The sequence below is a fragment of the Sphaeramia orbicularis genome, chromosome 13, assembly GCF_902148855.1.
Source record: "Sphaeramia orbicularis chromosome 13, fSphaOr1.1, whole genome shotgun sequence".
NCBI classification, from domain to species: Eukaryota; Metazoa; Chordata; class Actinopteri; order Kurtiformes; family Apogonidae; genus Sphaeramia; species Sphaeramia orbicularis.
The window spans coordinates 30,607,149-30,631,634 of record NC_043969.1 but is presented as its reverse complement, the minus strand read 5'-3'; the positions used below and the strand labels follow the sequence as shown (position 1 = coordinate 30,631,634).

Genomic DNA, 24,486 nt, shown 5'->3' with positions numbered 1-24,486 from the left:
GCAGCTGAAATGCAGTGAGGTTTGTTTTGTCCTGTGCTGTCAGTAATAAATGTCGCCAAGGCTTATTTGAATGCAGGGATTGTATCTAAGTGGGTGAAACGCTGCAATATCTATGTTTTCTCAGTATTTTATACTTGGTGGGTTACACAGCTTTTATTTCCACACAGGCTGGTCCTTGTTCATGAGTATACCTTCAAGTACTGATTATAGTCATTGCCATAAATGCACTTGACTTTTAACAGTTGCATTTTACTCTAATCAGATGTTTCTATATCTGTCAGTCCTCTGCATATATTTTTTTTAGCATTACTACTACTCTGTGCTCATGTGGCCAGCATTAACCTGTTCCTACCTTGGGGTTTTTGGAAGTGAGGTTCGCCTAAATAGACCTACCAAAAATAAATCCAGAGTAGCCCCACAATGTTTAGGTCAATATGTATAATCGTGGTCTCAATGGATAATCAATGGCTTGTCTCTGAGAACTGTTCCTATGCCTGGGCAAACTTTGATCAAGTTGCTGTGGCTGTTGACAATTTTTGGCATGGATGTCATATTAGTAACAACAAAGGGAAACAACTTAAGGAGTAGTGTTGTTAATGTCTGTTTGATGTCATGTTATTAGATTTGCCTGCATTTGCCATTTGTTTCCTGTCGTGTCTTTATAGACTGTGGTTATCTCAGCGTCTGACTCAATGTTGTTTCAGTGTTGACAGCTCATAAAGATGAGTGACAAGCAAAGTGTAAGTGTGAACTTGTTCAGCTGAATGTCAGGAGGGTAGAAATAGCAGCAGAATATTTTGAGTTGAGGCAAGCCGTTTGATACTTTCGTGTCTTGTGCAAAGTGTTACAAGAGAACATAACTTTTTTATGAAGTTGTTTAATTGTCTTGAAATGAAAACAACACTTGACATTGGGGGTTTAGTAAGAGTAAAACAGATGGAGATGCAAAGCTTCTATGCCTGTTACTGGCCTGCTCATCCTGACATTAAATCAACTGTGCAAATAGGCCTGTAGGCCCCAGTTGTTACTGTGGCCCAGTGTAGACAATAGTAACCAGAGTAAAAGCATTTACTTGGATTCAAACAGGATCCAAGCGAGTATTAAACTAAAACAAATACAACTTTTAACTTATCTTCACTTAGTCTCAAAACTTTAGTTGCATTGCAGAACTGCGCTGAAGTTTTCTGCTGTTTCTTATCAGACAATTTCATGGTTGACTGGATACAGAATATTTAAATCTCTTTATTGTTTTGCATTTGCATTGTATATACAGGAAGCAACATCGTTTATTACTTCGACAGAACAGTGGTTGGTCATTGCTTTATTCTCATACACTTTCCTGAACAGCTGATGAGCTGTTTCAGTTGTTCCTTCAGCTGTCATTTCCACTCAGGCACCTCTTGCATTTACTTCAGCCTGAACTCCTAGTGATCTAAAATGTGAATCTAAATACCGAAAAGCTGAGCAACACCTCATTTACTGTTGGACTGTTCAGCCTCTTCTTCCCTGCAGACCTCCAGCTCTAACCCCTCATTGCAACCCATAAGGACACTTCTCCGAACACCATCTTCCCATCCCCCTCTCAAAAGCACTTTGTCTCCATAGCAATGCTTGAATAAAATTTGGGGCAGGGAAGGTAGTTTTTTTTTTTTACCAAAGAGAGCTGTAAAATTAGCAGAACTCTATAGATACTGCAGTTCTTTGACTAAGTGGTATTGATAAATATCACAAAAACATCCATAGAAATAGCATGGAAAATGTTTCATTCAAAAAAATGTCATGCTGTGTTGGACAAGACTCTGAAAAAGTACTTGATATAACTCATAAAATGTTTCCTTTTCTATTTTACAGCCAGTGGTTTGGAGACTGTTGTGGGCGTATATGGAGAAACACTTGAGATCCCGTGCAACAATGGAGCTATAACTGCAGATGTCCTGATCACTAAATGGAAATATGTAAGTCACAGTGGAGGTCAATTGATTCAAAATGGCGAAGTCCGACTGACACCCACTTATTATGTCTGAACCACGCCCCGTCTGAGTGCATATTCTGTGCAGTGGACCATGCATCTGTCCCTCCACATGACACCTCATAAGCAGTGCTGTGATTTTCCATTGAACTGGAGACAAATGCCATATGTGACAAACATGTAACAAGTGCACTCTTCTTTGTTATCCAGGACAAAGGAGATGGACTTTCAGGAGACCTTCTGGTCAAGAAACAGCAGAATGTCTCAGTGAGCGCTACTGATGAATACAAGCACCGTGTAAGCATGGCAGCCAACTCCAGCCTGCTGCTTTCTGCAGCCAGGCTGAGTGACCAGAGGACTTTCACCTGCATGGTCGTGACGGATGCAGACATCACAGAGTTCCCTGTTAATGTGGTGATTTACAGTAAGTGCTGTTTGCCAGGAGACTAAATCGTCAACTTTTCTCAAAACCTTAATTTATGTATCATAGTGAGTGACGTGTAGCTCTCAGCTCACAAGTCACTTAGAATCACACAGATTGTTCATTGACACATTTTTCTTTTTTTCCAGAGACGCCGGCAGGCCTGGAGATTTCTGACAAAGCAGAGGAACTAGAAATTGGCAAACTAACCAAGGTTTGGTTTTTAATGACAAGCATTGCTTATCCCTACAGTATTTTAAGCATTAAACGATCAAGGGAAACCCTTGACTTGAACTGAGGTTTCTTGAGGCATAACATAGGCCATGTTACTACAGTAATGAGTTCTTTGAAGTGATTCTCATGAATTAGTGAAGAGCAGAAGCCCCCCTTCAGTAATTAAAACACCCAAAGGATCTGAGAGACTTTAGGAATGCTTTGGGCATTTCATGGTCTATTGCGTAGGAAGTCTGACGGTGTGTATTTTCTAAAAAGACCATGGATTTTTTTTCTCATTTTGAAAGCTATGGATTTATTATAGATTCATGAAATCGGGATTTTCTTTCTAAATAGTTCTGTCTTTGAGTGCAGGTTTTGCCATTTTCTAAGGTTTTTTTTGTTTTTTGTTTTTTTTCCAGTTAGGAGAATGTGTTGCACACAATGCCAACCCACCTGCAAATATCACATGGCTAAAGAATAATAAAATCCTGGTGGCTGATGGAAAAGGTTTGTATTTCTAATCTTGTTGCACATTTTTAAATACTAACACAACAACCCACGGAATTGTGCATATTGGGGCCATTATGTCATTTATTTCAGTTACATATATTTGTCTTATATCCTTGGAACAAAAGCTTTACATCATTTGTTATGTTGCTGGTAATACCAGCATAGTTTCCTTGCCAGGGTTTTCACAGTTTGTTTGTTTGTTTTCTGTCCAGGGATTTCCATCCAAGCATCTGTGCACGTAGACCCTGTTACTGGCCTTTCGAATACTTCGTCCATACTGGAGTACTCTGCTGAAAAGGAAGACACGGATGCCCAGTTCACCTGCAGCACTCAGCCCATTTCGGATGCGAAGCTTGTGTCCTCTCCAGTGAGCTTTACTATCACCTGTAAGTCTGCAACCAAACCCTGCTAACAACTACTCAGATGGATACGCTTTCTAGAAACAGACCAATTACCGACTGAAGTCGAGCTGAGTGTGCTCTTAATTTTGTTCACATGAAAGATGAAAAAGCTTGATGATGTAGGTTTTTCATCCCAGACCATAGAAAGTTAGTCAGTCCCTTATTAACCCCACCTGGGAATTTTTTTCAGCACTGTTTCTTTTACTTGTTTTACTTACAGTATATCTTAACTCAACTTTCTTTCTGCCTGTTGCAACAAATGTTTGCACTCATTTCTCTGAACTCTCCTTTGCCTATTGCTGTGGGTGTTTTGCTGCAGATCCAAATCCAGGTGCGGATTAGAAATTCAAGTATTTTGTATTAATTAAACAGAAACAAAGAAAAAAAGATTATGCAGCCTTGGAGGAAGATGGTTTTCCATCTCTGCGACTCTACCAGAGTGATCTGATTGAAATAAAGATTGGATCCTCTCCCTTTTCACTCTTAGCCTTATAAAAATATTTTACTTGTTGAAAAATGTATCAAACACAAGAGCCGTTTTGAATTCAGGGGTTTAATTATTAAAGCATTTTATAATGTCTATGATTTTGACATATCACTGGGTAGAAGATATCTGGCATTGGATGGAAAAAAAAAATATTCACAATTAACTCAGTGTGACTTCAAGGCTGTTCAAGGCTAATTCAAGGCTATTTTATTGACATAGTTCAACACCACAGTGTCTCAGTAGACATCTGAAGCCCACATTAGCAGCAGCTCCTGAGCCACAAATTTTCAACAAGGACCAAGAAAATCCTTGTATAAAACTTCAGCTGCATCCAGACAGATGCCTCTGTTATTATTGAGATGATTTTTTTTCTTTCAGCAACAACTGACAACAGAAACAGTAGCTTTTTTGGTGGCAGTCGATGAATTAGGTGTGGATTCAGGGGTGCTGTTGTGGGATTAACACAGAAGGTAGCATTAAATATAGATGCTACCTACTCAACATGGCCTTTAAAGTACAATCTATCAGTACTGAGACGTCTGTCTGTTTTACAAGAAATGTGAAGAGTTAGTTTCAGGTAGAACAGAAACCTTGAGCTTTGAACCAAGTGTCTGGTTGAGTATCTCAGAATATGACTGTGATTGTGCCTTCTCCTTTGTTGCTTTTCCAACCTGGTCAAGGGGCAAAGCTTAGAGACAGAGTTAAAGCTCTGTTTATATCGCGTTGGCCTGTGCTGTCAGCTGTCTGTGTCACACAGTTCACTAGATATACATTTTGAACGCCTTTTGTTTCATATTTTGTGCACAGACTCTACAGAGAACATCGTCCTTCAGGTTATCACCCAGGATCCTCTGACAGAAGGTGACAATGTGACTCTGAAGTGTGTGGCGGATGGAAACCCCGCTCCCACCAGCTTTAACTTCCATCTTAAGGTACACATTCATTCAAAGACACTCATGAGCTTCACCACAGCTTTGTATTTATGGAATTCTGTTGGCTGCCAGACTGGTTTTGTTCACAATTCATTCTAAACTGATCACCTGTCACTGTTTTATTGTATGTCTTTCAAGGGAGAAGTGGTGAAAGTGGAGAATGAAAACACTTACACCATTACAAATGTTTCACGTGACACTTCTGGTGAATACAAATGCTCACTTATTGACAATCCAGCAATGGAAGCCTCCAACGATCTCACAGTCAATTGTAAGAAACTGAAATATTTCCATTCTCTAATGCTTTGAGTAGAGAAATGACTATACGTATGTAGTTTTACCCACGCAATTGTCAGTGCAATTCCTTTTCTATCTGCGGTCTTATGTACGGTAAAAGGGAAAACAGTTTGTTGGAGAAAACAAAGTCCTAATGTCTCTCTTTGTCAGCTCAGCTATCTACCTATACTTTGTGCAGAGGAGTGTTGTCAACCACAGTGCCTCTAACAAGCTGCATCTGCAGAGCTATAAGCCCAGAGTCGGGTCGTGTAGTTAACAATAGGAATGTTTTGACCCTTGTCAGGCCTCTGAACCATCTTTTCTCCATCCTCTCCTCTCCTTTAGACCTAGACATCAATTTAAGCCCCTCTGGGAAAATTGTGAAGAGTGCTGGTGAAGCCTTGCCTCTAACTCTCCAGATTGAATCTTCCGGAGACTCAAAGGTCTCCTGGACTAAGGTAAAATAAATCTTCATTCAGCAAAGTCGAAATCGATAAACACAACTTTGTACAGTGGTGCCAATATTATTTTCATTGAATTAGGATAATATTAAACTGGACAAAGAGCCCCAGTTTACCGCGTTGACATACTCTGATTCTGGATTCTACGAGTGTGAGGTGACAGTGGGGGCCCTCAGCAGAAAAGCATCTTTTGAGCTAGGAGTCGAAGGTAAGGACTTGCGTTAAGACTTTACACAAAACCCCGGGTGACATGCATCCATTTCAAGTCATTTCTTTTCATCTGATAAATCTAATGACTAACCCTCCCCCTTTTTAGGTGCTCCAGTTATCAAACAGCTGATTAAACAACGTGCTGAAAATGGCCAACACAAAGTTTTAATCTGTGAGGCTGAAGGATCTCCTAAACCAGCTGTTTCTTGGAACATCAATGGCACCTTGGTATGCACACATGAAAAATGATGATAATCATAATTTAACTCCTATAAAATACCTATATAATAATTACGACTAAATGTTTGTAAACCCAGTGATATCAACTTAGTGTAGCTGCACATAAATTTATCTTGTCTTTATAAAAGCTTTTTTTAATGTGTGCTAAGCAGCATATCTGCAAGTTCACACGTCACAGCACATTTCTTTACATTTTCAAGGTTAATAGAAACCTTGAATTGAATCACACACTTCACAATGGAAAATGTAATAGCCACTAAATATTTAGAGGTTGCAGCACAGTTACGTAACTGAAAATATCCTGATGTCAGTCTTAAAGCTGCAGTTCTTCATAGTTTTTTACTGTTGTTGGGCATAAATTTAATAATTACCCTCAGAAAAAATTATTAGACCACCCTTGTTTTCTTCAATTTCTTGTTCATTTTAATGCCTGGTACACCTAAAGGTACATTCGTTTGGATAAATATAATGATAACAACAAAAATAGCTCATAAGAGTTTATTTTAAGAGCTGATATCTAGCCATTTTCCATGGTTTTCTTGATAATAACCAAAATCACTTCAGTTCTTACATCAGTAGCTATGGCATTGTACTGCCAAAAACAGTGCTTTTAGGCATTCCATGTTTTCTTTTCTGTCTGTTTTAGTCACATGATACACACAGGAGTTAGTACTTGATTGCATAACCATTGTTTTTCATGACTTTTGATGGTCTAATCATTTTTCCTGTGACTATTTTTTCTTTGTGTTTTCGGGTAATGGAAAATCTGCTCAGTGATGCAGGTTTGTGGTTAATTACAGGTGTTTTCAGACAGGTAGTGGAGTTTATTTATGATATGTAATTATTGATTACTGATCAGATTCTGTGAGATGCAGCATGAACTTGATTTTATTGCTCTGCTCTTTTTCAAAACAGAATCTTGAAAAAATGGCTTCACTATTTCACAACAGCATAAAAGAGTAACAGGTGTATCTATCTTTTATATTTACCTCCGCCAAGGACAGTGGAGGTTATGTTTTCATCTGGGTTTGTTAGTGTGGCTGGCTGTCTGTCTGTCTGTGTGTTAGCAAGATAACTCAAAAAGTTATGGACGGATTTTCATGAAATTTTCAGGAAATGTTGATACTGGCACAAAGAACAAATGATTGAATTTTGGTGGTGATGGGGGGTGGTGGATTTTTTTGTTTGTTTGTCTGTCTGTTAGCAAGAAACTCTAAAAGTTATGGAAGGATTTTCATGAAATTTTCAGGAAATGTTGATACTGGCACAAGGAACAAATGATTAAATTTTGGTGGTGATTGGGGGGGAGGGGCTAATCTGCCTTGGCGGAGGTCTACGCTAGTTGATCTTTTTATTTGGAGAGGAGGGAGCTGCAAAAGGAAAGTATGTATACTCAGTCTGGTGGGTTTTTTTTCACCATACATTCAGCTCATCCAGCTTTAACAATCACATGGTTTTATAGATTCCAAATCATGTTGGTGAGTCTCTAACTGTAAATGAGAAGTTGACCACTCTAGGCCACTTTCATACAGAATGAAACTAATTCAGACTTATTGTACAATTCTTTTTTGACTTTTCTCTGCAGATTTTTTTGAATGTGGCCCATGTTAGGTTTTAGTGTGAGGTGGTCATGTTTCTGAACTGACCTGCATGTGTAAAATGTCAGCTGATTTACCTGTTATCTCCACACCACATGGGTTTCCTCTGGGTGCTCCGGTTTCCCCTGCCATTAAAAACAGGTACATATAGCTTAACTCTCCTGTTGGTGCCCCTGACCACAGGACTGATGTAGATCTGGAGTTGGTCCCCAAGTGCTGTCGGTGGCAGCTCACTGCTCCTGCCATGCTACCTGTGCTAATGTTAATGCAAGGTACTGTGTGTGTATGCACTAGGATAGGTATAATGCAGAGACTGAATTTCCTTACAGGGAAATTCAGACACAAATAAAGTGAGTTAGCCTTAAACCTTTACCTTTTAAAAGAACAAGCTATGGCAAACAACATACAGTGTGGAAGTAAACATAGAACCTGCTGAAGTTTGTATTGGCTTCATTTATAATATGATGTGCAACAGAATCCTGCAAATTCAGGATAATGAGGACAAAAGATTTGATTCTGTTGTTTTGTGAAGCAATAGCTGCTACTGTCTTTCAGTGTTCTTGCAAACACACATTGGTAACATGTCCCTTCAAGGTCTGATAGTACCAAAATGGCACAATAAGTACTTCTGAGGTCAAACACCTCTCTGTTCAACTGACTACCTCTATCACAGCTGTCTTCCATGTGTGCACAAGTTACAGAATTATGATGAATGTCAATCTAGAGTGAGGTAGAAAATGCGTGAATTCACACAGTTCATGGACCATATATTGATGGTGTCCAAATCAGAACTGAATGATTGTGAATGTACTGTACATATGATTTGTGCTATTCACACTGTTATGAAAAAACCAATCTGAATCACATATGGGCAAAAACACAGGGTCACTATTGCCTGAAGTCTGAATGTAGCCCTACATTTTTCAAGGAAGTCATCATTCTGAAGGCTTTGAGGGTTTTTGATATCTTTTCCTTTAAAGTAGACAGTATTTTTCAGATAAGTCAGTACAAGTTGACACAAATTCATAGTCTGACAATGGTCGACCATTGTGACAGATTTCTCCTGCAGCAACAAAGTGCAATACATCTTTAGGCAGCTGAGTGGGAAGGACTTTGATGTTGTCTGTTTTCAGAAAGCAAATCAAAGATCAATTTTGACCTCTGGAAATTGTCTGAGGATGTACTTGGTGATTATGTTTAAAGCAATTTGGGTACCATGTTACAAAAATGATGCTTGAAATCATATGTTTATATGCTGAAGAGTGAGTCACTGAATCATAAAGTAGTTTTATATATACAAGGTGTGTCAGAAATGTTGCACGACTGGTGTCAAAAGATATATTTCAAATCCAAAATACAAACTACAAGTTTTCCCCCTCAAAGAAATCAACCTGTAGTATATAAGTGTGATCTCAGCTCTCTGCAGCCATTGAATTTTTTTCCACATGCTTTTATAACTGCCAAACTATGACCAGAAGGATTGATGCCCGCAAGTGTGTCAGGACATCCTCGAGCATCTTGAAACCGAACCAGACTTGCTAGGGAGAGTAATCACTGGTGATGAGTCATGAATGTTCTAGTACGACCCGGAGACCAATTGCCAGAGCCTTCAGTGGAAGAGTCTGACATCCCCAAGGCCGAAAAAAGCTAGACAAAGAAAGCAGGAGAAGTCCAAAGTCAAAGGTATGTTGATCTTCAATATGAGGGGCATCGTCCACTGCGAGTTCTTGCCGCAGGGCCAGACGATCAACCAGCACATTTACAAAGAGATCCTGCGGTGTTTGCTTCATTCAGTGCACGAGAAGAGATGAGAGTTGCAGCAGGACAACTTGTGGCTGCTTTACCGTGACAACGCACCTACTCACAATGCCCTGAGCATCCGACAGTTCCTGGCCTAGAAGAACATTGCCGTGCTGAAGTAACCTCCCTACTCACCCGACCTGGGTTCGTGTGATTTTTTCCTCTTCCCCAAGTTGAAGGGGGTCATCAAGGGGACCCATTTTGAAGACATGGAAAACATCAAGATGTCCGTGATGATGGAGCTGTGGAGGATCCCGGAAGAATCCTTCCAGGAGTGCATGGAGGCGCTGCAGAGAAGGCTGGGAAAGTGCGTTAGACTCCAGGGGGATTACTTTTAGGAGGAAAACTTGTAGTTTGTAGTTTGGATTTGAAATATATCTTGTGACACCAGTCCTGGAACTTTTCTGACACACCTCATATAATGACCCTGTTCCACACAACATGCCAATAAATAACACCAGCAGAGATGGCAAGTCGTGACTGCATAAAGCCAATATCTCACTGGACACAAACAAATTCAAGGTTTGCCAATGTCTTCATCCTGAGGCAATTCATGCTTTGTTTTGCAGCTCAGTGTACTGCAGGGTGACTGAATACTCCCTGTTATGTGCATAGAGGTTTGTGCTGTTAGTATTTTTCCCAGCTGTCATACTTTTGAACTTCTCTGGTCCAAACATTTTTAGGTGCCTGGGCTCAGTTTTTCAAAACGCACTGAGTGAAAATACATTTCTTCATTTTCTCTGATGCTCAACTCCAGTGTTTTGGAACAGACTGTCACAAAGACAAAAATGGTCTTTTTTCCCCCTTGTTAGAATGTGTGCGATAGCAGGACCACTCAGTGAAGCAATGTGAATTGCATATGAGTATGTGGGTATGTGGGTGTATGTGTGCATGTGCTTGTAAAAGACTATTTGTGCAGGATGGTTAGAGTTCTTTCAGTCCGGTGCCCAGCTTCAGAATAAACTGAAAACCTGAACTAGTGTGCAATAATTAATCGACTACAAAGGTGCACAGAACTCTTTCACTGAGACACAATACATTTCAGAGATAACGCGCTTGTCCACTTTGCAATGAAGTTCAAAGTGCGTTATTTAAAGCCTTTAACAGAGACAACAACATAGGATTTGAATACAATCTCAGAAATGGATATTTACAAAATTGCTGCATCCTCTTTTATATGTAAAGGATGTGAAAAGGGTGTTGGCAGTTCGTCTTTGTGTCTGGGGTTTTCCTCTGAGACTCCACTGTCTATATCCCAGAGGCATGCACACAGTCTTTGTCATGGAGTTACATATCAATCCAACATCGCCCCCTACAGGCAGAGAATGGTTCCCCATTCACTTTTTGGTTTTTACGTTAATATAATGCAATCCTGATGTTTTGGTTTGTTTTTTCTCCCCACATTTATATTTCAGCTTGATGAGAGTCCTTTTATCAATGGAAAGATAAGGCACAAGATCACAGTTGTGCCTACTGCAAACCTGTCTGTCTCCTGTACAGTCTCCAATGAGTTTGGCAAGGACACCAAGGTTATAGATGTCTCACCCCGTAAGTACCATGTGGTAATAAAGCCTTCACCGCTCTCCGTTTTCTGTTTTTTCTAAAACATAACACAGTAATCCGCCTTTCTCTGCTCACTAACTCTGTCTGCATGTTCTCTTGGGATAATATTGAAATATTGTACATTAAATATTGGTGTAATTTAACAGCTATGTACCAGAGAATAAACCTGTTACACACTTGTTTGTTTTTTTTTATCCTCTGATAAAATGTGATTTCATACTGTTAGTGCAGCCGCCAATTCTGTGTCTGTTTTATATAAACAAGTCACTCCCTCAAAAAAGGTCAATATTATACTGGAGGACATTAAAAACGCACAATGAATAATCAGTCTGAAATTGATGACTTGTAGACATTTCAGGCCAAAAATAGAAATTTGTGTAAATGTTTATTGAGTAATCAATTCATAAACACAAATCAAGATAGTTACAGGTCATGTAATGGCTGTAATTATCATGAAATTAGAGATGTTCAAATGGTGATGGAATTTTCACCGTCACTATCATGTATGACCGCCACCGGCCTGAAGCAGTGTATTGAATGTGTGAGTCTCAGAGTCTCAGCTACTGTCACAGCAGATGACAAGAACCCATCTCAGAGATGTGCCAGGCGGATATAGTGAATTGTAGCATGTGGATGGCTGCTGTGAAGTTGATCTACGATGCTGCCAGTCTGTCTATAACATCTATTTAGACGTGATATAGTGCGGTGATGAGCTCTAAAGTGTCTGGCTACAGCTGTCTGTACACCCCGCTAGTAGAATACCGATGATACGTTCACATTGGTTTGTTCTCATGATGACAGCAGATATGATTAGTGTGTTTTTACTCTGGTTTTTATAGGGACTGGTTTTTGAGTATAAGTCACAAACAACATGTGGATTAATCCTGACTTTGAAAATATTACTGGATTTTGTACAAGCTGAGCAGACTGATTTATTGTTAACACAAGTCTTTCAACCCTTAAAGACCTACGACTGTTTTTGTGGCAACGTTCAAATGAGTTTTCTCTTTTTTTCTTCTCTACATTTCACCTTTCAGAAACAGAATCAGAATCATTTAAGTCACATACAGCCAATACAGGCAATACATAAGATCAAATATACTGTACCTGTAGACATAGCCAAATCCAAGTTATTTCAGATCATGGTCTGGTTTAGTGTTCTTTCCCAACTGACTTATCACCATTTATTATAATATCACAAGTTATTATAATATTACTCTGCATTTTGCATTTTCCAGTGAAAATCAGATATTTTACTAGATTTAATTTGCTGATAATATAGATGTTCATAAAAGCTAAGTGCAAATTCAAAGGTTAGCATATCAAAACAGCAAAAACTGAGGAGAAAGTGTGTTTTTCAGAAAAAATATATCATTGACTGAACATAAAAACAAGCATCTATAACCACTGCCATTACTTTTATTGGTAAATCAATATTACAGAAGATGAAAGTGTTTCCATCTTCACTACAGAGCCTCAGAATGTCCAAACAAGACAGACAAGACATCTGACGATGCTGAAAAGATGAAAAACTGTTAAACTGAACTTTATCTGTGTTATTGTGAATATATGTATTAATAGGATTAATGGATCAAAAAATTTTACGCATTTTTAGATCAGTGGATGTTGTTTAGGTCGTAGTGGGTTAAGCGTGACGACTTGGTAAAAACAGTAAATAGTGTCTGACATTTCTGAAGGTTTACGCCAATTTTTTCTGTTTCAAAATTGTGCGTTTTTAAGGTCACTGAGTATAGTTGAAGATAAAATGCCTCCACAAAAACAAAGATGTTCCAGTAAGGCTTGTGAGGTTCAATTAGAATAAGGACACGGTATCTCATATGAGCTGTCCAGGTTTTTACAAAGGTTTTCTGTTAATCCCTGAGTGAGGTTTCACTTTGTTCACTTTGCAGCATCATTGTACTGATACCTTTTGTTATGTGTTACCAGCTGTATGCATGCACTTACCACTGTGCACACTTGGTGCAGTATTAATACCATGTTTTCTCTGTCTTACTTACTCATTCTTGTGTGTTTGGGATGGCACTTCACCTCTCTTTTCCTCTCTCGTATGTTGGGATGCTGGACCTAATCTGTCTCCTCTCTGAATTATTTGCATGCAAAGTACTGTAGACGTAGTGGTGGTCGTAGAATAGAGACTTTTTTCTTTGGCTTGTTAAACAACTTCTGGACAAGTTTGGTTTTTTTTAAGTTGGTTGGACGTTAATTTTTTATTTTATATCTGATTTCAGTATTTGAGGAGGTGAGAATGGATAAACAAGGTAAGTTGTAGTGGTCTTTTGCTTGTAAGAAACGATGGGAAGGGGGGGGATGAGTGGAGACTCAAGGGGAATAAATGCTGTTGATGGAAAAGAAGCCAAATATTTACCCTTAACACCCCCTTGTACTGAGAAACAGGAAAATCAATCTTTGGACAGTGTGTTTCTGATAATTAAAGCATACATCTGAAGGTGGAGAAGGAATGAAACTACCAGCATCCTGACAAAAATGTCAACATCATTGGCGGATAATTGAGTCAAGACATAAGACAATCTGCCTTTTACATATAAACTCAATGATTCATAATCATATACAGTGCGTATGTGTCCATTCATCAATGCATTAATTACATATAACGATTTTTTTCCTCGCTCTACATTTATATGAATTCCAGCCGGAGCTCTACAGTGAAATGTGCCTCCCATGTCTCTGAATTCTCCATTTGGCTTTGTTACAGATCAGTCGGATGATAGTGACCAAACCAAACTGGTGGTCGGAGTAGTGGTTGGTCTTCTCATCGCCACTCTGGTTGTAGGCCTAGCATACTGGGTTTACATGAAGAAATCCAAGTAAGAACATACTGTGTAAAATATGACAGTTGGACACTTGGAAATAATTGATAAGAGACAAGTACACTGGTCTGAAAGGAAGATGCTTCCAGGTTAAAAGTAGTCACCAAATTCTGGTCACTAATCAAGAAAAATTAAGTCAGAAGTGGCTGTAGTTAAGATACAATAATGGGTCAAAATTGAAATCCCTATGAATTAATAAAAGAATGGATTTTACTGAAAGTGTATTTATTATTTAGTTTGCTCATATCACTAATGTATATAGTTGTTGCTGATAACTTATGAGGATCCTATGTAAATAAAAGGAATATGTACTGTTGAAATTTTCTTTTAATTATTTTTTTTTACTATCAGGTGAACTTAAATGAGTGCAAATAGATGTAAATACAGCTTCCACTCTGTTATAAAATGGTTAATTCTGCCAGTGTGATAAAGAAACCACCATATGTTGTTGGCGGGAAGTGATGTTTTATCAGTATATTAAATGACTTTACTCTCTGTAAAGACAAGGAAGTTGGAAGACTGGTGAAAAGGAGAATGGCTCTTCTGAGGAGGAGAAAAAACTGGAGGAAAAAGTGGAGGAGAACAGCCAAAAAGCTGAGGTGTAAAGAAACCGCAACCATCGTTTGGGAATGTGAAAGGTAGTGGATCAGTCAGTGGATGCACGTACATAAAATACTTCTATTCTATTCTTTGTATTTCAGCTAACCTTGTTCTAATCAGGTGTTTTGTATCGTTTTTTGCAGTGAGAACATGGAACTTTGCACATTTCTCTTCACTTCTGTCTTTGGGAAAAAAAACAAAAAACGTGAGTGTACATTGGGATGAAGACAGTTTGGATTTGGTTTCAGGGAGAATTTTACTAAAAAGCATATCCAAACCCCCCGAGCCCCTCAACCCACCTACCCCCCACCATCCATTCTTAAAAAAAATGAATGGATACTGTATGTGATATACATAACTCGTCTGCACTACTGATCAGTGTGTAAAACTGTCGACTATTAGGATTTATGTTTGTTAGAATGAAATTTTGGAACCTGAGAAAATGCAGATCTTTTTGGTTTCATTAGTTGATGCAAGTAAAGTTACTTCTAGACCAGTTGCCTTTGCTGTAAGGATGTTTAGGCCTGCATTAGTCTAATGTTTGACTCTTTGTCCCTCAAAGCAAGAACCGAGGGACGCTTCACCGCCATTGCTTCTTAGTTTCATGTCACCACAGTCAAACAGCCTCTGCCTTTAACATCATTGTAATAAGTGTGTTTATTTGTGCATACATTTTCATTTTGTTCATTCAGGCACAAAAATGTTGAAAATAAGTGGATTCCTGAAAGGGCTAAGGGTATATTGTTATACTCGACATTAGTTATAGATGGTCATGTGATTTACATTGCAGGAAACAGGTTATGTGCCACATGTTTGTTCTTTGGTTGTGTGTATCTTTTTTGCAAAGTACCAGAAAGAGAGAAAATGAAAGAAACTCAGTTAATTTTGCTGTCTGTTTTACAAATGTACTGTACATTGGACATAACCACTGTATAACACACACAGGTAGATTATTGAGAGAATGGAGAGCATGTTGTAACACCTTTAATTTGATGCCACAGATTGTTTTACATAAAGTTACTGGAAGGATTCTTGAATCTGTGCTTGACTCTATAGTATTGAAAGTCATCCTTTTTTTTTTTTTAATGGATCGAGCACAGAGTGGACAGATCATTCAAGTCGTGTTAGTATGTTTGCCTTCTTTTGCGAATCTACCTGTTGTTGCTTCAGTTTGTGATGTGCACTAGGATTCATGTTTTCATGTCTGATTTGTGTAGAATACAATGGAATACATGCAGCTGTACATGTCACAATTTGGTCCCTTACAAGCGTTTTCCTAAATTTGAAAATATATCACACCAGGATGTAATTGTGAAGTACGTGACTTTAGTTTTCTTTTAGCTATTTATATTGTACAAGGTTGATTGTCCTGGTAGGCAAAACTCAACTGTCTCTAAATTGCGATCTCGGATTCAAACAGTTCATAAATGGATTGCGGACTTAAAAATTAAGTTCTGAATGGTCAGTAGGTTCCTCAGCATCGAGTTGAGTAATAAATTCAGCATGTGATCATTTCAGAATATCAAGCTGCTGTTTGTTGCCTACTTTGTGTAAAACCATCAAATTGGAAGAATGACCAAAGAGAGTGAACATTGCCATGCAAGTATTGTAAATATCTGATGTTTGTTTTTGTACTTTTGTTTAAAATAAAGTGTACATTTGGAAAAGTTATGTCCGTTGGATATTATGTTGTGACCTTTTTTCAATTACTTACTTAGTGACACACTGTTTTATCTTTTTAAATAAAGAGCAACCCAAATCAGAGCACTCTCTTCTTTTTATTTGTATACTTTTCCAAAGAAGGAGTCAAACTGTCAGATGGAGAGAAAGAAAGCAAAATGTCAACTTTTTTTTGTTACCAAAAGACTGAGAAAAAGAGATGATTTCCCAAGGTTTACTCTTGTTTTCTCTGTAATGAAATCGGCATTCACACAAAAATAAGGACTGGCAAGATGACCTACTAAAAAACATTTTCAGAGCTTGTTTTAAATGCATGTATGAGATTTGTTGAGGTGTAAAACTGTATTCTGTATCGGTTGCATTTACTCAAAGGTTTTTTTTTTTTTTTTTTTTTTTTTTTTTTACAAACAGAATAAATGAACCAGAAAATGTCAACTGGTGTAACTACAAAACAAGAAATGTAAAAGTCTGCACTATTTACAGTGTATGTAATTGTATTCATAAATAATTACATTATGTTAAAACATTATTCATCAATGTATGAGTGAATATTAAAGCATCATACAGTTATATATGATTATTTACAGTCCGGCCAAAAAAGTCCCATTCCTCTGTATTTTATTTGACCACCTTTAGCTCTGAATACAGACCACATCATTTCAGCGAGATTGTACAATGTCACAACATTAATTTCTGTCCATATTTTTGGCCAACAACATGCACTGATAATGGACAGTGGGACAGCTGCATGAAGTCTTCTCCATCACTCTGTCCAGTCTGTGTGTAATAATGATGTCTTATGCTCCCTGAACCAGTCTTTTACAACCTGATCCTGATGAACCCTGATACTGTCATCTTGGGATATGTCTGTGGCATCAGGGACGAAAGAATCCGCTGATGTTCAGACCTGATCCTTCAGTACTATTCAGGCTCAAGTGACCTCATTTTATGGACTCATAACATTGTTGAACCTAGACCTGACCAGCTGAAACAGCCCCAGATCATAACGCTTCCCCCACAGGCTTGTGCTGTAGGCACTAGGCATGATGGGTAATGACTTCATCCTCCTCTCTTCTCACCGTGATGTGCCCATTACTCTGGAACAGGGCCAATCTGGACTCTATTCTTTATGCTCTCTTGAAAACTGGGGCCTTTTTTGCTGATTATTCTCACTGATGTGTCCATTTCTTAAGGCTACACAGCTTTTAGTCCTAATCTCATTAGTTCTGTTCACACTGTGCATGTACAAGTGCTTTTATTATAGTGCTCTTATAATGATTGTTCTATGATTTGATACCACCAAATATGATCTTTGACCAAGATCATTTAAGATTTTTTTCTGACCACATTTTTTCCTCGAGGATGATGGTTTCCCATTATCCTGCCAGGTTTAATTGTGTGTTGGACAGCTTTCAACCCAGTCTTAGTTTTAGCCACTTTGCTTGTTAAAGGCCAATAATGTGATCCTTCTGAAACACATTTTTTTCCAGAACCACAGGATATGTCTTATGACATGGGTGACATATTAATCACTGCAGTAATTATCCAGGGGAAGGCACTGACTTATTAACACATTTTTTTTGGTGAAAAACACTTGTTGCAGTTTTTGATACAAGAAGTTCCCCATGTGACAGTGTCATTTTGTCAAGTTGTTTTGTCAGGGCGCATTTATTGATGACATTCACACTGAACATCAACCATGAACAGTAATTGATGAATTATGAAACAGCAGAAATGAATTATGCTCATTTTTTCTTTGTATTAACTTTTTAAAGAGACCTATGGTGTGAAAAAACATCTAAAAAATGACAGATGAAAGTATCTTCATTCGCTGTTGGATGTTTATAGCCATATATCTTGTGTTTTTTTTTCTTTCATTATAAATTATGAAAAACCATTCACACTTTAAAGTGTCACACCAATAATAACCAACAATAAAGTTAATTATCTTTTTGTGCTTTATTGTACTTTTTGTACTTTATTGTGCTTAAAAATGCTGAAACAAAACATTACCATGTGCACATTCACAGAGGCCGTAAGGACACAAAAATAAGCATTACTTCAGTTACTTATGAATCTGGAATTGGATGGTTTTACATCAGGTAAATGAGAAAGGATTAGGAAGAACTTTACAGTATTAGTCCCCAATGCCACTGTGACCACCAAGTGAGGTGGAAAGGTAAAGTAATGTCTGGGTATACTGAAATGCATTCTTAAATAAACTGCATTGCTGAGGAAAAGTTTGACACACTAATAATCAGAGGAAGGTGAGAAAGACTGACATAGCATATTTCAGCATATTTTAAGGTATAGATGCCAACACAAACAATACAATATAAATTGTAACATCTTAACAATTTAACCTGAAACAGTATATGCTCTGTTTATATCATAAATCCATCTTTTGACATAATCTAAAAGCAAAGGGTGTTCATAATTTATATTACAGGGTCATTTGCATGTTATTTTCTGTGGCGGTGGCTTGCTCCCTTATCCTGGCAGTTAGAACTGTTGGAGGTGATAAATCATTCCTTTTTACTGTCTTTTACTCCAGTAGTAGACCCCTCCAAGGTAGATGTGTTTGTCCCCATCACCAGAGATCTGAACTGCAAAGTGAGCTTCTACTGCCATCGTGTGGTCAAATTGTTTATTGCACAAACTGTGACATTCTTGTAAAAATTGGTCCTCTATTCACACATACTGTACTAACACACACTGCAGAAACTACTTGTACAAATGCCTTAAAAATCTAACAGCATAAGGATACATTTGGTTAGAATGCTTTATTTACACTGAAAGACATTATATTATTAGACAGAAAGTCTCTATCAGTAATTTCCTCATCATGAATATGTACAGGATGACCAAGTATTGGATGATGGCTTAAACAAAATACTGTATTTATCTTTGGAAAAGATAAAATATACACTGAAGGATAAAATAGAAAGATGTCAAAGTATTTGGGGCCCATTTATTACCTCTCTAAGGGACAAAAATGCCACATGATTCTGATTTGGAGTTTGTTTTTTTCTTTCAAATGTGAAACTTCTATGGATGAACATTGAATTGTGTTAATGCAATGTTTACATACTCTTCGGACACTTAAGGATTGTATATGTGGCATAAGTTTAAGCCTTGATAATTGTATGTAAACACAACTTAGCCCTAAAATGATGAACTTTTTTAATGTTTTTTGTTGTTGATGTTGCTATTTGCATATTATTTTTAATATGTTATCAGCTATATGCTTCATTATTTTATCTATGTATATGTACACACTTATTCATTTTTATGCTTTGTTTTTATATACGTTGTTAATTTTACCTACTTTTAAAACTACTTCTTTTGGTCATTTATTTTGAAAACTCAATAAACATGCTGTTGGAAATACATTTTCTATGATGGTGTGTTCCTTAGAGACCATGAACAAAATAAAATAATGAGTAACATATTGAACTGACCGACTTAGACTGAAGTTTTAATTTAGGATAATATGAAATACAAGGGGGCTTCAAAAAGTTTGTGGAAAAAGGACAGCTGGATAAAACAGGTTAAGGTACAACATTTATTTTTCAACATAATGCTCCATCTAGGTCAATACACTTCTGCAAGCGTTGACACCAGCCTTTAAGTCCATCTGTGTAAAACTGAGGGCCATGTGATTTAAACCATGTCAAAGCGGTTCTTACCTTTTCTTTTATCTGTTGGTATGGCCTATTTAACATCAAAAGAATCACAGGTGTGACCTTGAATGACCTTACCCACCTGCATAAGGTCAGAGCTCTGAATAAGGTCGGTTCTGAATGACCCTGGCCACCCTCTATGGTCAGAAGTCAAGGTGCTTTAGTCTGGTCACAGATACGCCCTACCACATAGCAGCACCAACAGACATGAGAGCTCTTTATTCCTGCTTTTATCCCTGTCAGGTTCTTGAATAGTGTATGATTTATGTTTTTGTATTGTATCTGACATTTGTTTTTGTGTGTACTGCTGGCTGTTCAATAATTTGCCCCTAGGGGATAATAAAATACCTTGAACCTTGAGCTCTGTTCTATTTCCCCAAACTTTTAGAAGCCCCTTCGTATATTTAATGAAAGAATCATTTGTCCATTTTATTTACCAGTTCATCTGTCACCTGCTCTTTTGTGTTTCCACAATTTGCAGGAGGGCAAAAGATGAGTCATTTCTATACGTTTGCTTATTTTTTGTGGGGTTTCACCATTTAGTGAGGTTGTTACATTTGCCCTGCATTTATTTTTAAACAGCAACATTAACAGTTTATGTGCGTTGCTGACAGTGTAGGATGCATGTGTTTTGCATGTGTTGTAGGATGTGCTAAAATAAAAAAAAATCTATAGATTAGAACATCATTTTTATTCAAATAGGAAAACAGGCTGGCTGAAGTGTTAAGAATTTCTAAAAAAGCTACATAAACTCAATACTATGACACAAAGGGAAAAACATACAACATATAGCATATCACGATGACAGAGACACAAATGTATAATGCATACTGAATACTGAAAAATACGCATTATGAATGAAAAAAAAGGATGAGCTGAGAGGTAATGTAACAAACACAAACTAAAAAACAAACACAATAAAAAAAATGAGAGAAGTTTTCACAGTGGCTCAATGGTGAACATGTGGGTTTCTTAATTATCACAAAGTCAGACACAATAAAGTGGCTAACAAATTATGATCAGGACTTAAACCATTTATATTAATCTGATATCCATTTTAATATTTTTTATGAGGTTTTTATTGGTCCAGGTTTGTTGATACCATAAAATAAAAAAACAGTTACAAGAGCTATAATACTAAAGGAATCAAGTCTTTTTTTGGGATTAGATTTATGTTGTATTTGTTGTGTAGAAATATAACAAAGAAATATTAATGATTATAAATTATATGGACAAAAATATTGGGACACAACATGGCTACAGCTTGTAAAATGTCCTGTTCATGATGATTTGAGACATGAACATCAATATTTCCTTAATGTTTAATGGGAGATTTTTCCTCCTAAGTGGGATGTGAAAAAAGTAGATCGTTAGTTGTGGTAGAAAATTATCATTTACAGTCAGGGCATGAAGAAAATTTTAGAAATTTAGAGGTAGAACGTTTAAATTCAGTCAAGGATTTAAAAAAAAAAAGAGATAAAAATCAGCATTGAGAGAAGTTAAGTAAAAACCACCTCTGAGGCATTCTGGAAGCAAAAATAACATTCATGCATTCATTCATTCATTATCCTCACTAGGGTCACGGGGGTCACTGGAGCCTATCCCAGCTACTTATGGGCGAAGGCAGGGTACACTCTGGACATGTCGCCAGTTCATCGCAGGGCAAAGATAACAATTTAAACAAATTAACCAATACAATGCACTGATATTTATCACAATATAAATCTATATTATGATGTTTGTCATTGTTGTTTTGTAGCCCAGATCCCTGTGATAAAAGAAACACCTGAATTCAGTGTGTCCAAATATTTTTGTCTGTATAGATTCTTATTCCCCTCAGTTGTCATCTTTGAATAATTGTTTTTTCACAGATATGTCTGAACTATTTGTGCATGACTCTGACAGTTAACCGTCTTGGACTGAGGGTGTCACTAAAATATAGAAAAAATTAGAATCATAGCTACTGCTGTGATATTACTACAACATTACAAAAGACTGATTGAGAGTGGTTTCAAATAGTTTGAAGAACTCTATTATGATAAACTAACCCAAAAGCAGAGTTTAATAGTGTGTTTTAATATGAACACATATATTGTGATTATTGTAAACATTTTTCTTACTCCATTATTCTCTATTATATAATAATTCTTTTTTTCTTGTGTTAACTTGTCAACTCTTGAATTGAAGGTCTTGTCTTTTTATTGCTTTGTAAACCTTACTACCTTTACTACTTGTTTGTTATTGCCTATTACTTTGTTAAGCCTGTTATTTACTTGAAATCTCTAAGTAAAGATAAGATAAGATGAGGTTTTATTTATCCCACAACAGGGAAATATCCTGATGGATGGACAGACGGACAGACGGACACTCGGTGTTTGTTAAAACCAGTTTAACTAAAGGTTAATGTCTGAGTAACTTGAGCCAAAGGTCAGAGCCATAGCAACATATTTTTACACTCTTGTTTTCACCCTGACCAACATACATCAATTTATTCTCACCATGCAGTTTAAGAAATGGCAGATAGAGCAATATTCAGTATGTTATAATTAGAAATTATAAATAGAAATCTTTGTACAACACGGAAACAAACTCAGAAATAATGGACAATACAAGCAAAAACAAACCATAGCCACAGTTCCCTGTTGATGTTTGATTAGACCCATTTATAAATTATTTAGTTCATGTTTAATAACAAATAATTCTAGTTTTGGCCCACACAAATAGGGCATTTTCACCTGCAGGGAGTTTCCCAAGAACCACTTGAGCAGCTCAGAAGCTAAACGTCTGAACCTTGCGAGACCATGAGACTAATTTTAGTTCCTGCAGCTTCAGGTCTTCCTGTAGGTCCTGTGGGTCAGGGGAAGTGCATACCAAAAAGTCTATGATCATAAATGTCAAGTGAAATAATCTGAGATGTAAGACAGACAATGGACTTAATGTTCAAAGCGTCTCATAGATTTTCATAAGTCTGACTTAGAGGTGTTGAAACTTTCAAAATTAACAATATTTATCTTCAAAATCAGTGTCCTTGAACACTCAACAGTTACAATCCTGGTTTTGTTTTGTTTTTTGTCTTCTTAAAATCATGAGGGTTCAAGCCCATATTTAAATAGCCTATTCTATATGTTTATCATTTTGTGCATGTGAAACAGCTTTTGTTACAGTTTAATATTATTATAGTTAGTGCAGGGCAGGTAAATACAAAGTGTTTTAGCAGGTCTTACCTATGTGTATAATCGGTTGTATTTTTGAGTCGGACTAGTCTTACAAGTCTTGTAACTTGTTTGTAGGATTGGTCTGACTTGTGTGGCCACCTCATGAGACTGCACCACCAAACTTGAAAAGTAGGTTTGGTCTTAAATGTTTAATTTGATGTGAAGGATGATGGAAAAGGCACAAATTTCATCTTGTATTGCTATCATTTCTGTGATGTTACTATATTAGCCTTAAGACATGTTTGCTTAAATCTGAATAGTTTTTACTTCATTCTTCCCATCTTTTGATGCTGTGGACAAACACACACAAAAAAAAACATTGTAATGCCATAGGAAAGTGGCAGCTATTTACAGGTCAAGTTTATTATATTTACTGACCAAATGATCTCACTCATGCTCTGAATATCTTTTGTGTAAACTATGATGCAATTCAAAAATTTTTCATTTAGTTAAATCCTCTTCTTCAACATTGAGAACAAATGCTTTAAAAACCAGATTATTTCTCCGTTATAAAGTGCTTAACACTATATTATCTATTTGTTACATCCCAAATGCACAAAGAGGTGCTGTAACTGTACAGAAGTTGATATTGTGTATTTATGCACATAAAGTTTATGTGTATATAGAGTTTCTTTTTTCCTCCTTATTTTACTTTTTGTACATTTTTTTGTATTACACCTTGCATTTATAATTTACTAGTGAGACTACAGCTATCTGCAAATAATTCCTTGTATACGTTTATGTACTTGGTAATTAACCTGAAGATGATACTGAGTATGATACATGCACAGATTACACATTTAGAGCTACACTGAACATAGTGTCCTCCATGGTGTTACCTTTTTGAATTTTTTTTTTTTTTTCATTTTTAAAATTTACATGTTTTAATGTCAGCCACCACTAAAAGGTAATATAGACGTATACTTTAGTCTTATTACATACTTATTGTAGGTATACTAAAATGGCCCAAATATAAAAAATAAACCCTGACCCTGTGGACATAGGTCTTTGATGTTTTTTTTTTTTTTTTTGTCTTTCTCATTTTTCTCTAGAGACAAAATGATATGAACATTGTTGGGTTGGAGTCAATATTAAAGTATTTATACCTGTAAGAAAACACTGGCAGCAACTTCAGTTAAAAGAATGGAGAATCCCACAAAGTTACAGCCGCAATGGGTTAGACTGAATATAATTTAAAACGTCTGACGATATAAATCTCTTTCGGCTGGTAGCAACAGACCAACCACATCAGAGACGGACAGACAGACAGACGGGGACAACGCTAGAGTTCTGTGTCCTGCAACTCCGGCCAGTTAGATTTTATTCGTCATTGGTACATCCGGGCACTTTATTTTTTGATTGACAGTTGCCATGG

The 24,486-nt window shown here is 37.1% G+C and overlaps 1 protein-coding gene and 1 long non-coding RNA gene across 3 annotated transcripts in view; one reads left to right on the top strand and one right to left on the bottom strand.

The window, feature by feature from the left end:
- LOC115432002 (CD166 antigen homolog) overlaps window positions 1-15,977 on the top strand; it is a 36,580-nt gene extending 20,603 nt beyond the window's left edge. The window contains exons 2-16 of one of the 2 annotated variants that reach the window (XM_030152760.1): window positions 1,852-1,955; window positions 2,180-2,393; window positions 2,540-2,604; window positions 3,026-3,113; window positions 3,329-3,502; window positions 4,812-4,936; window positions 5,075-5,207; window positions 5,558-5,670; window positions 5,755-5,881; window positions 5,990-6,111; window positions 10,937-11,069; window positions 13,334-13,363; window positions 13,819-13,930; window positions 14,436-14,571; window positions 14,677-15,977. In XM_030152760.1, the coding sequence (XP_030008620.1) occupies window positions 1,852-1,955; window positions 2,180-2,393; window positions 2,540-2,604; window positions 3,026-3,113; window positions 3,329-3,502; window positions 4,812-4,936; window positions 5,075-5,207; window positions 5,558-5,670; window positions 5,755-5,881; window positions 5,990-6,111; window positions 10,937-11,069; window positions 13,334-13,363; window positions 13,819-13,930; window positions 14,436-14,538 (1,643 nt within the window). In that variant the 3' untranslated portion in view covers window positions 14,539-14,571; window positions 14,677-15,977. The remainder of the gene's footprint in view (window positions 1-1,851; window positions 1,956-2,179; window positions 2,394-2,539; window positions 2,605-3,025; window positions 3,114-3,328; window positions 3,503-4,811; window positions 4,937-5,074; window positions 5,208-5,557; window positions 5,671-5,754; window positions 5,882-5,989; window positions 6,112-10,936; window positions 11,070-13,333; window positions 13,364-13,818; window positions 13,931-14,435; window positions 14,572-14,676) is intronic. The other variant, XM_030152762.1, reaches the window with a different exon arrangement.
- Window positions 1,411-17,394, bottom strand: LOC115432003 (uncharacterized). The gene is made up of 3 exons (XR_003937154.1): window positions 17,196-17,394; window positions 12,108-12,114; window positions 1,411-1,424 (listed from the first exon to the last, which is right to left on the bottom strand). It is a non-coding gene; the product is annotated as an uncharacterized LOC115432003 (long non-coding RNA).
- Window positions 17,395-24,486: the final 7,092 nt, after the last annotated feature.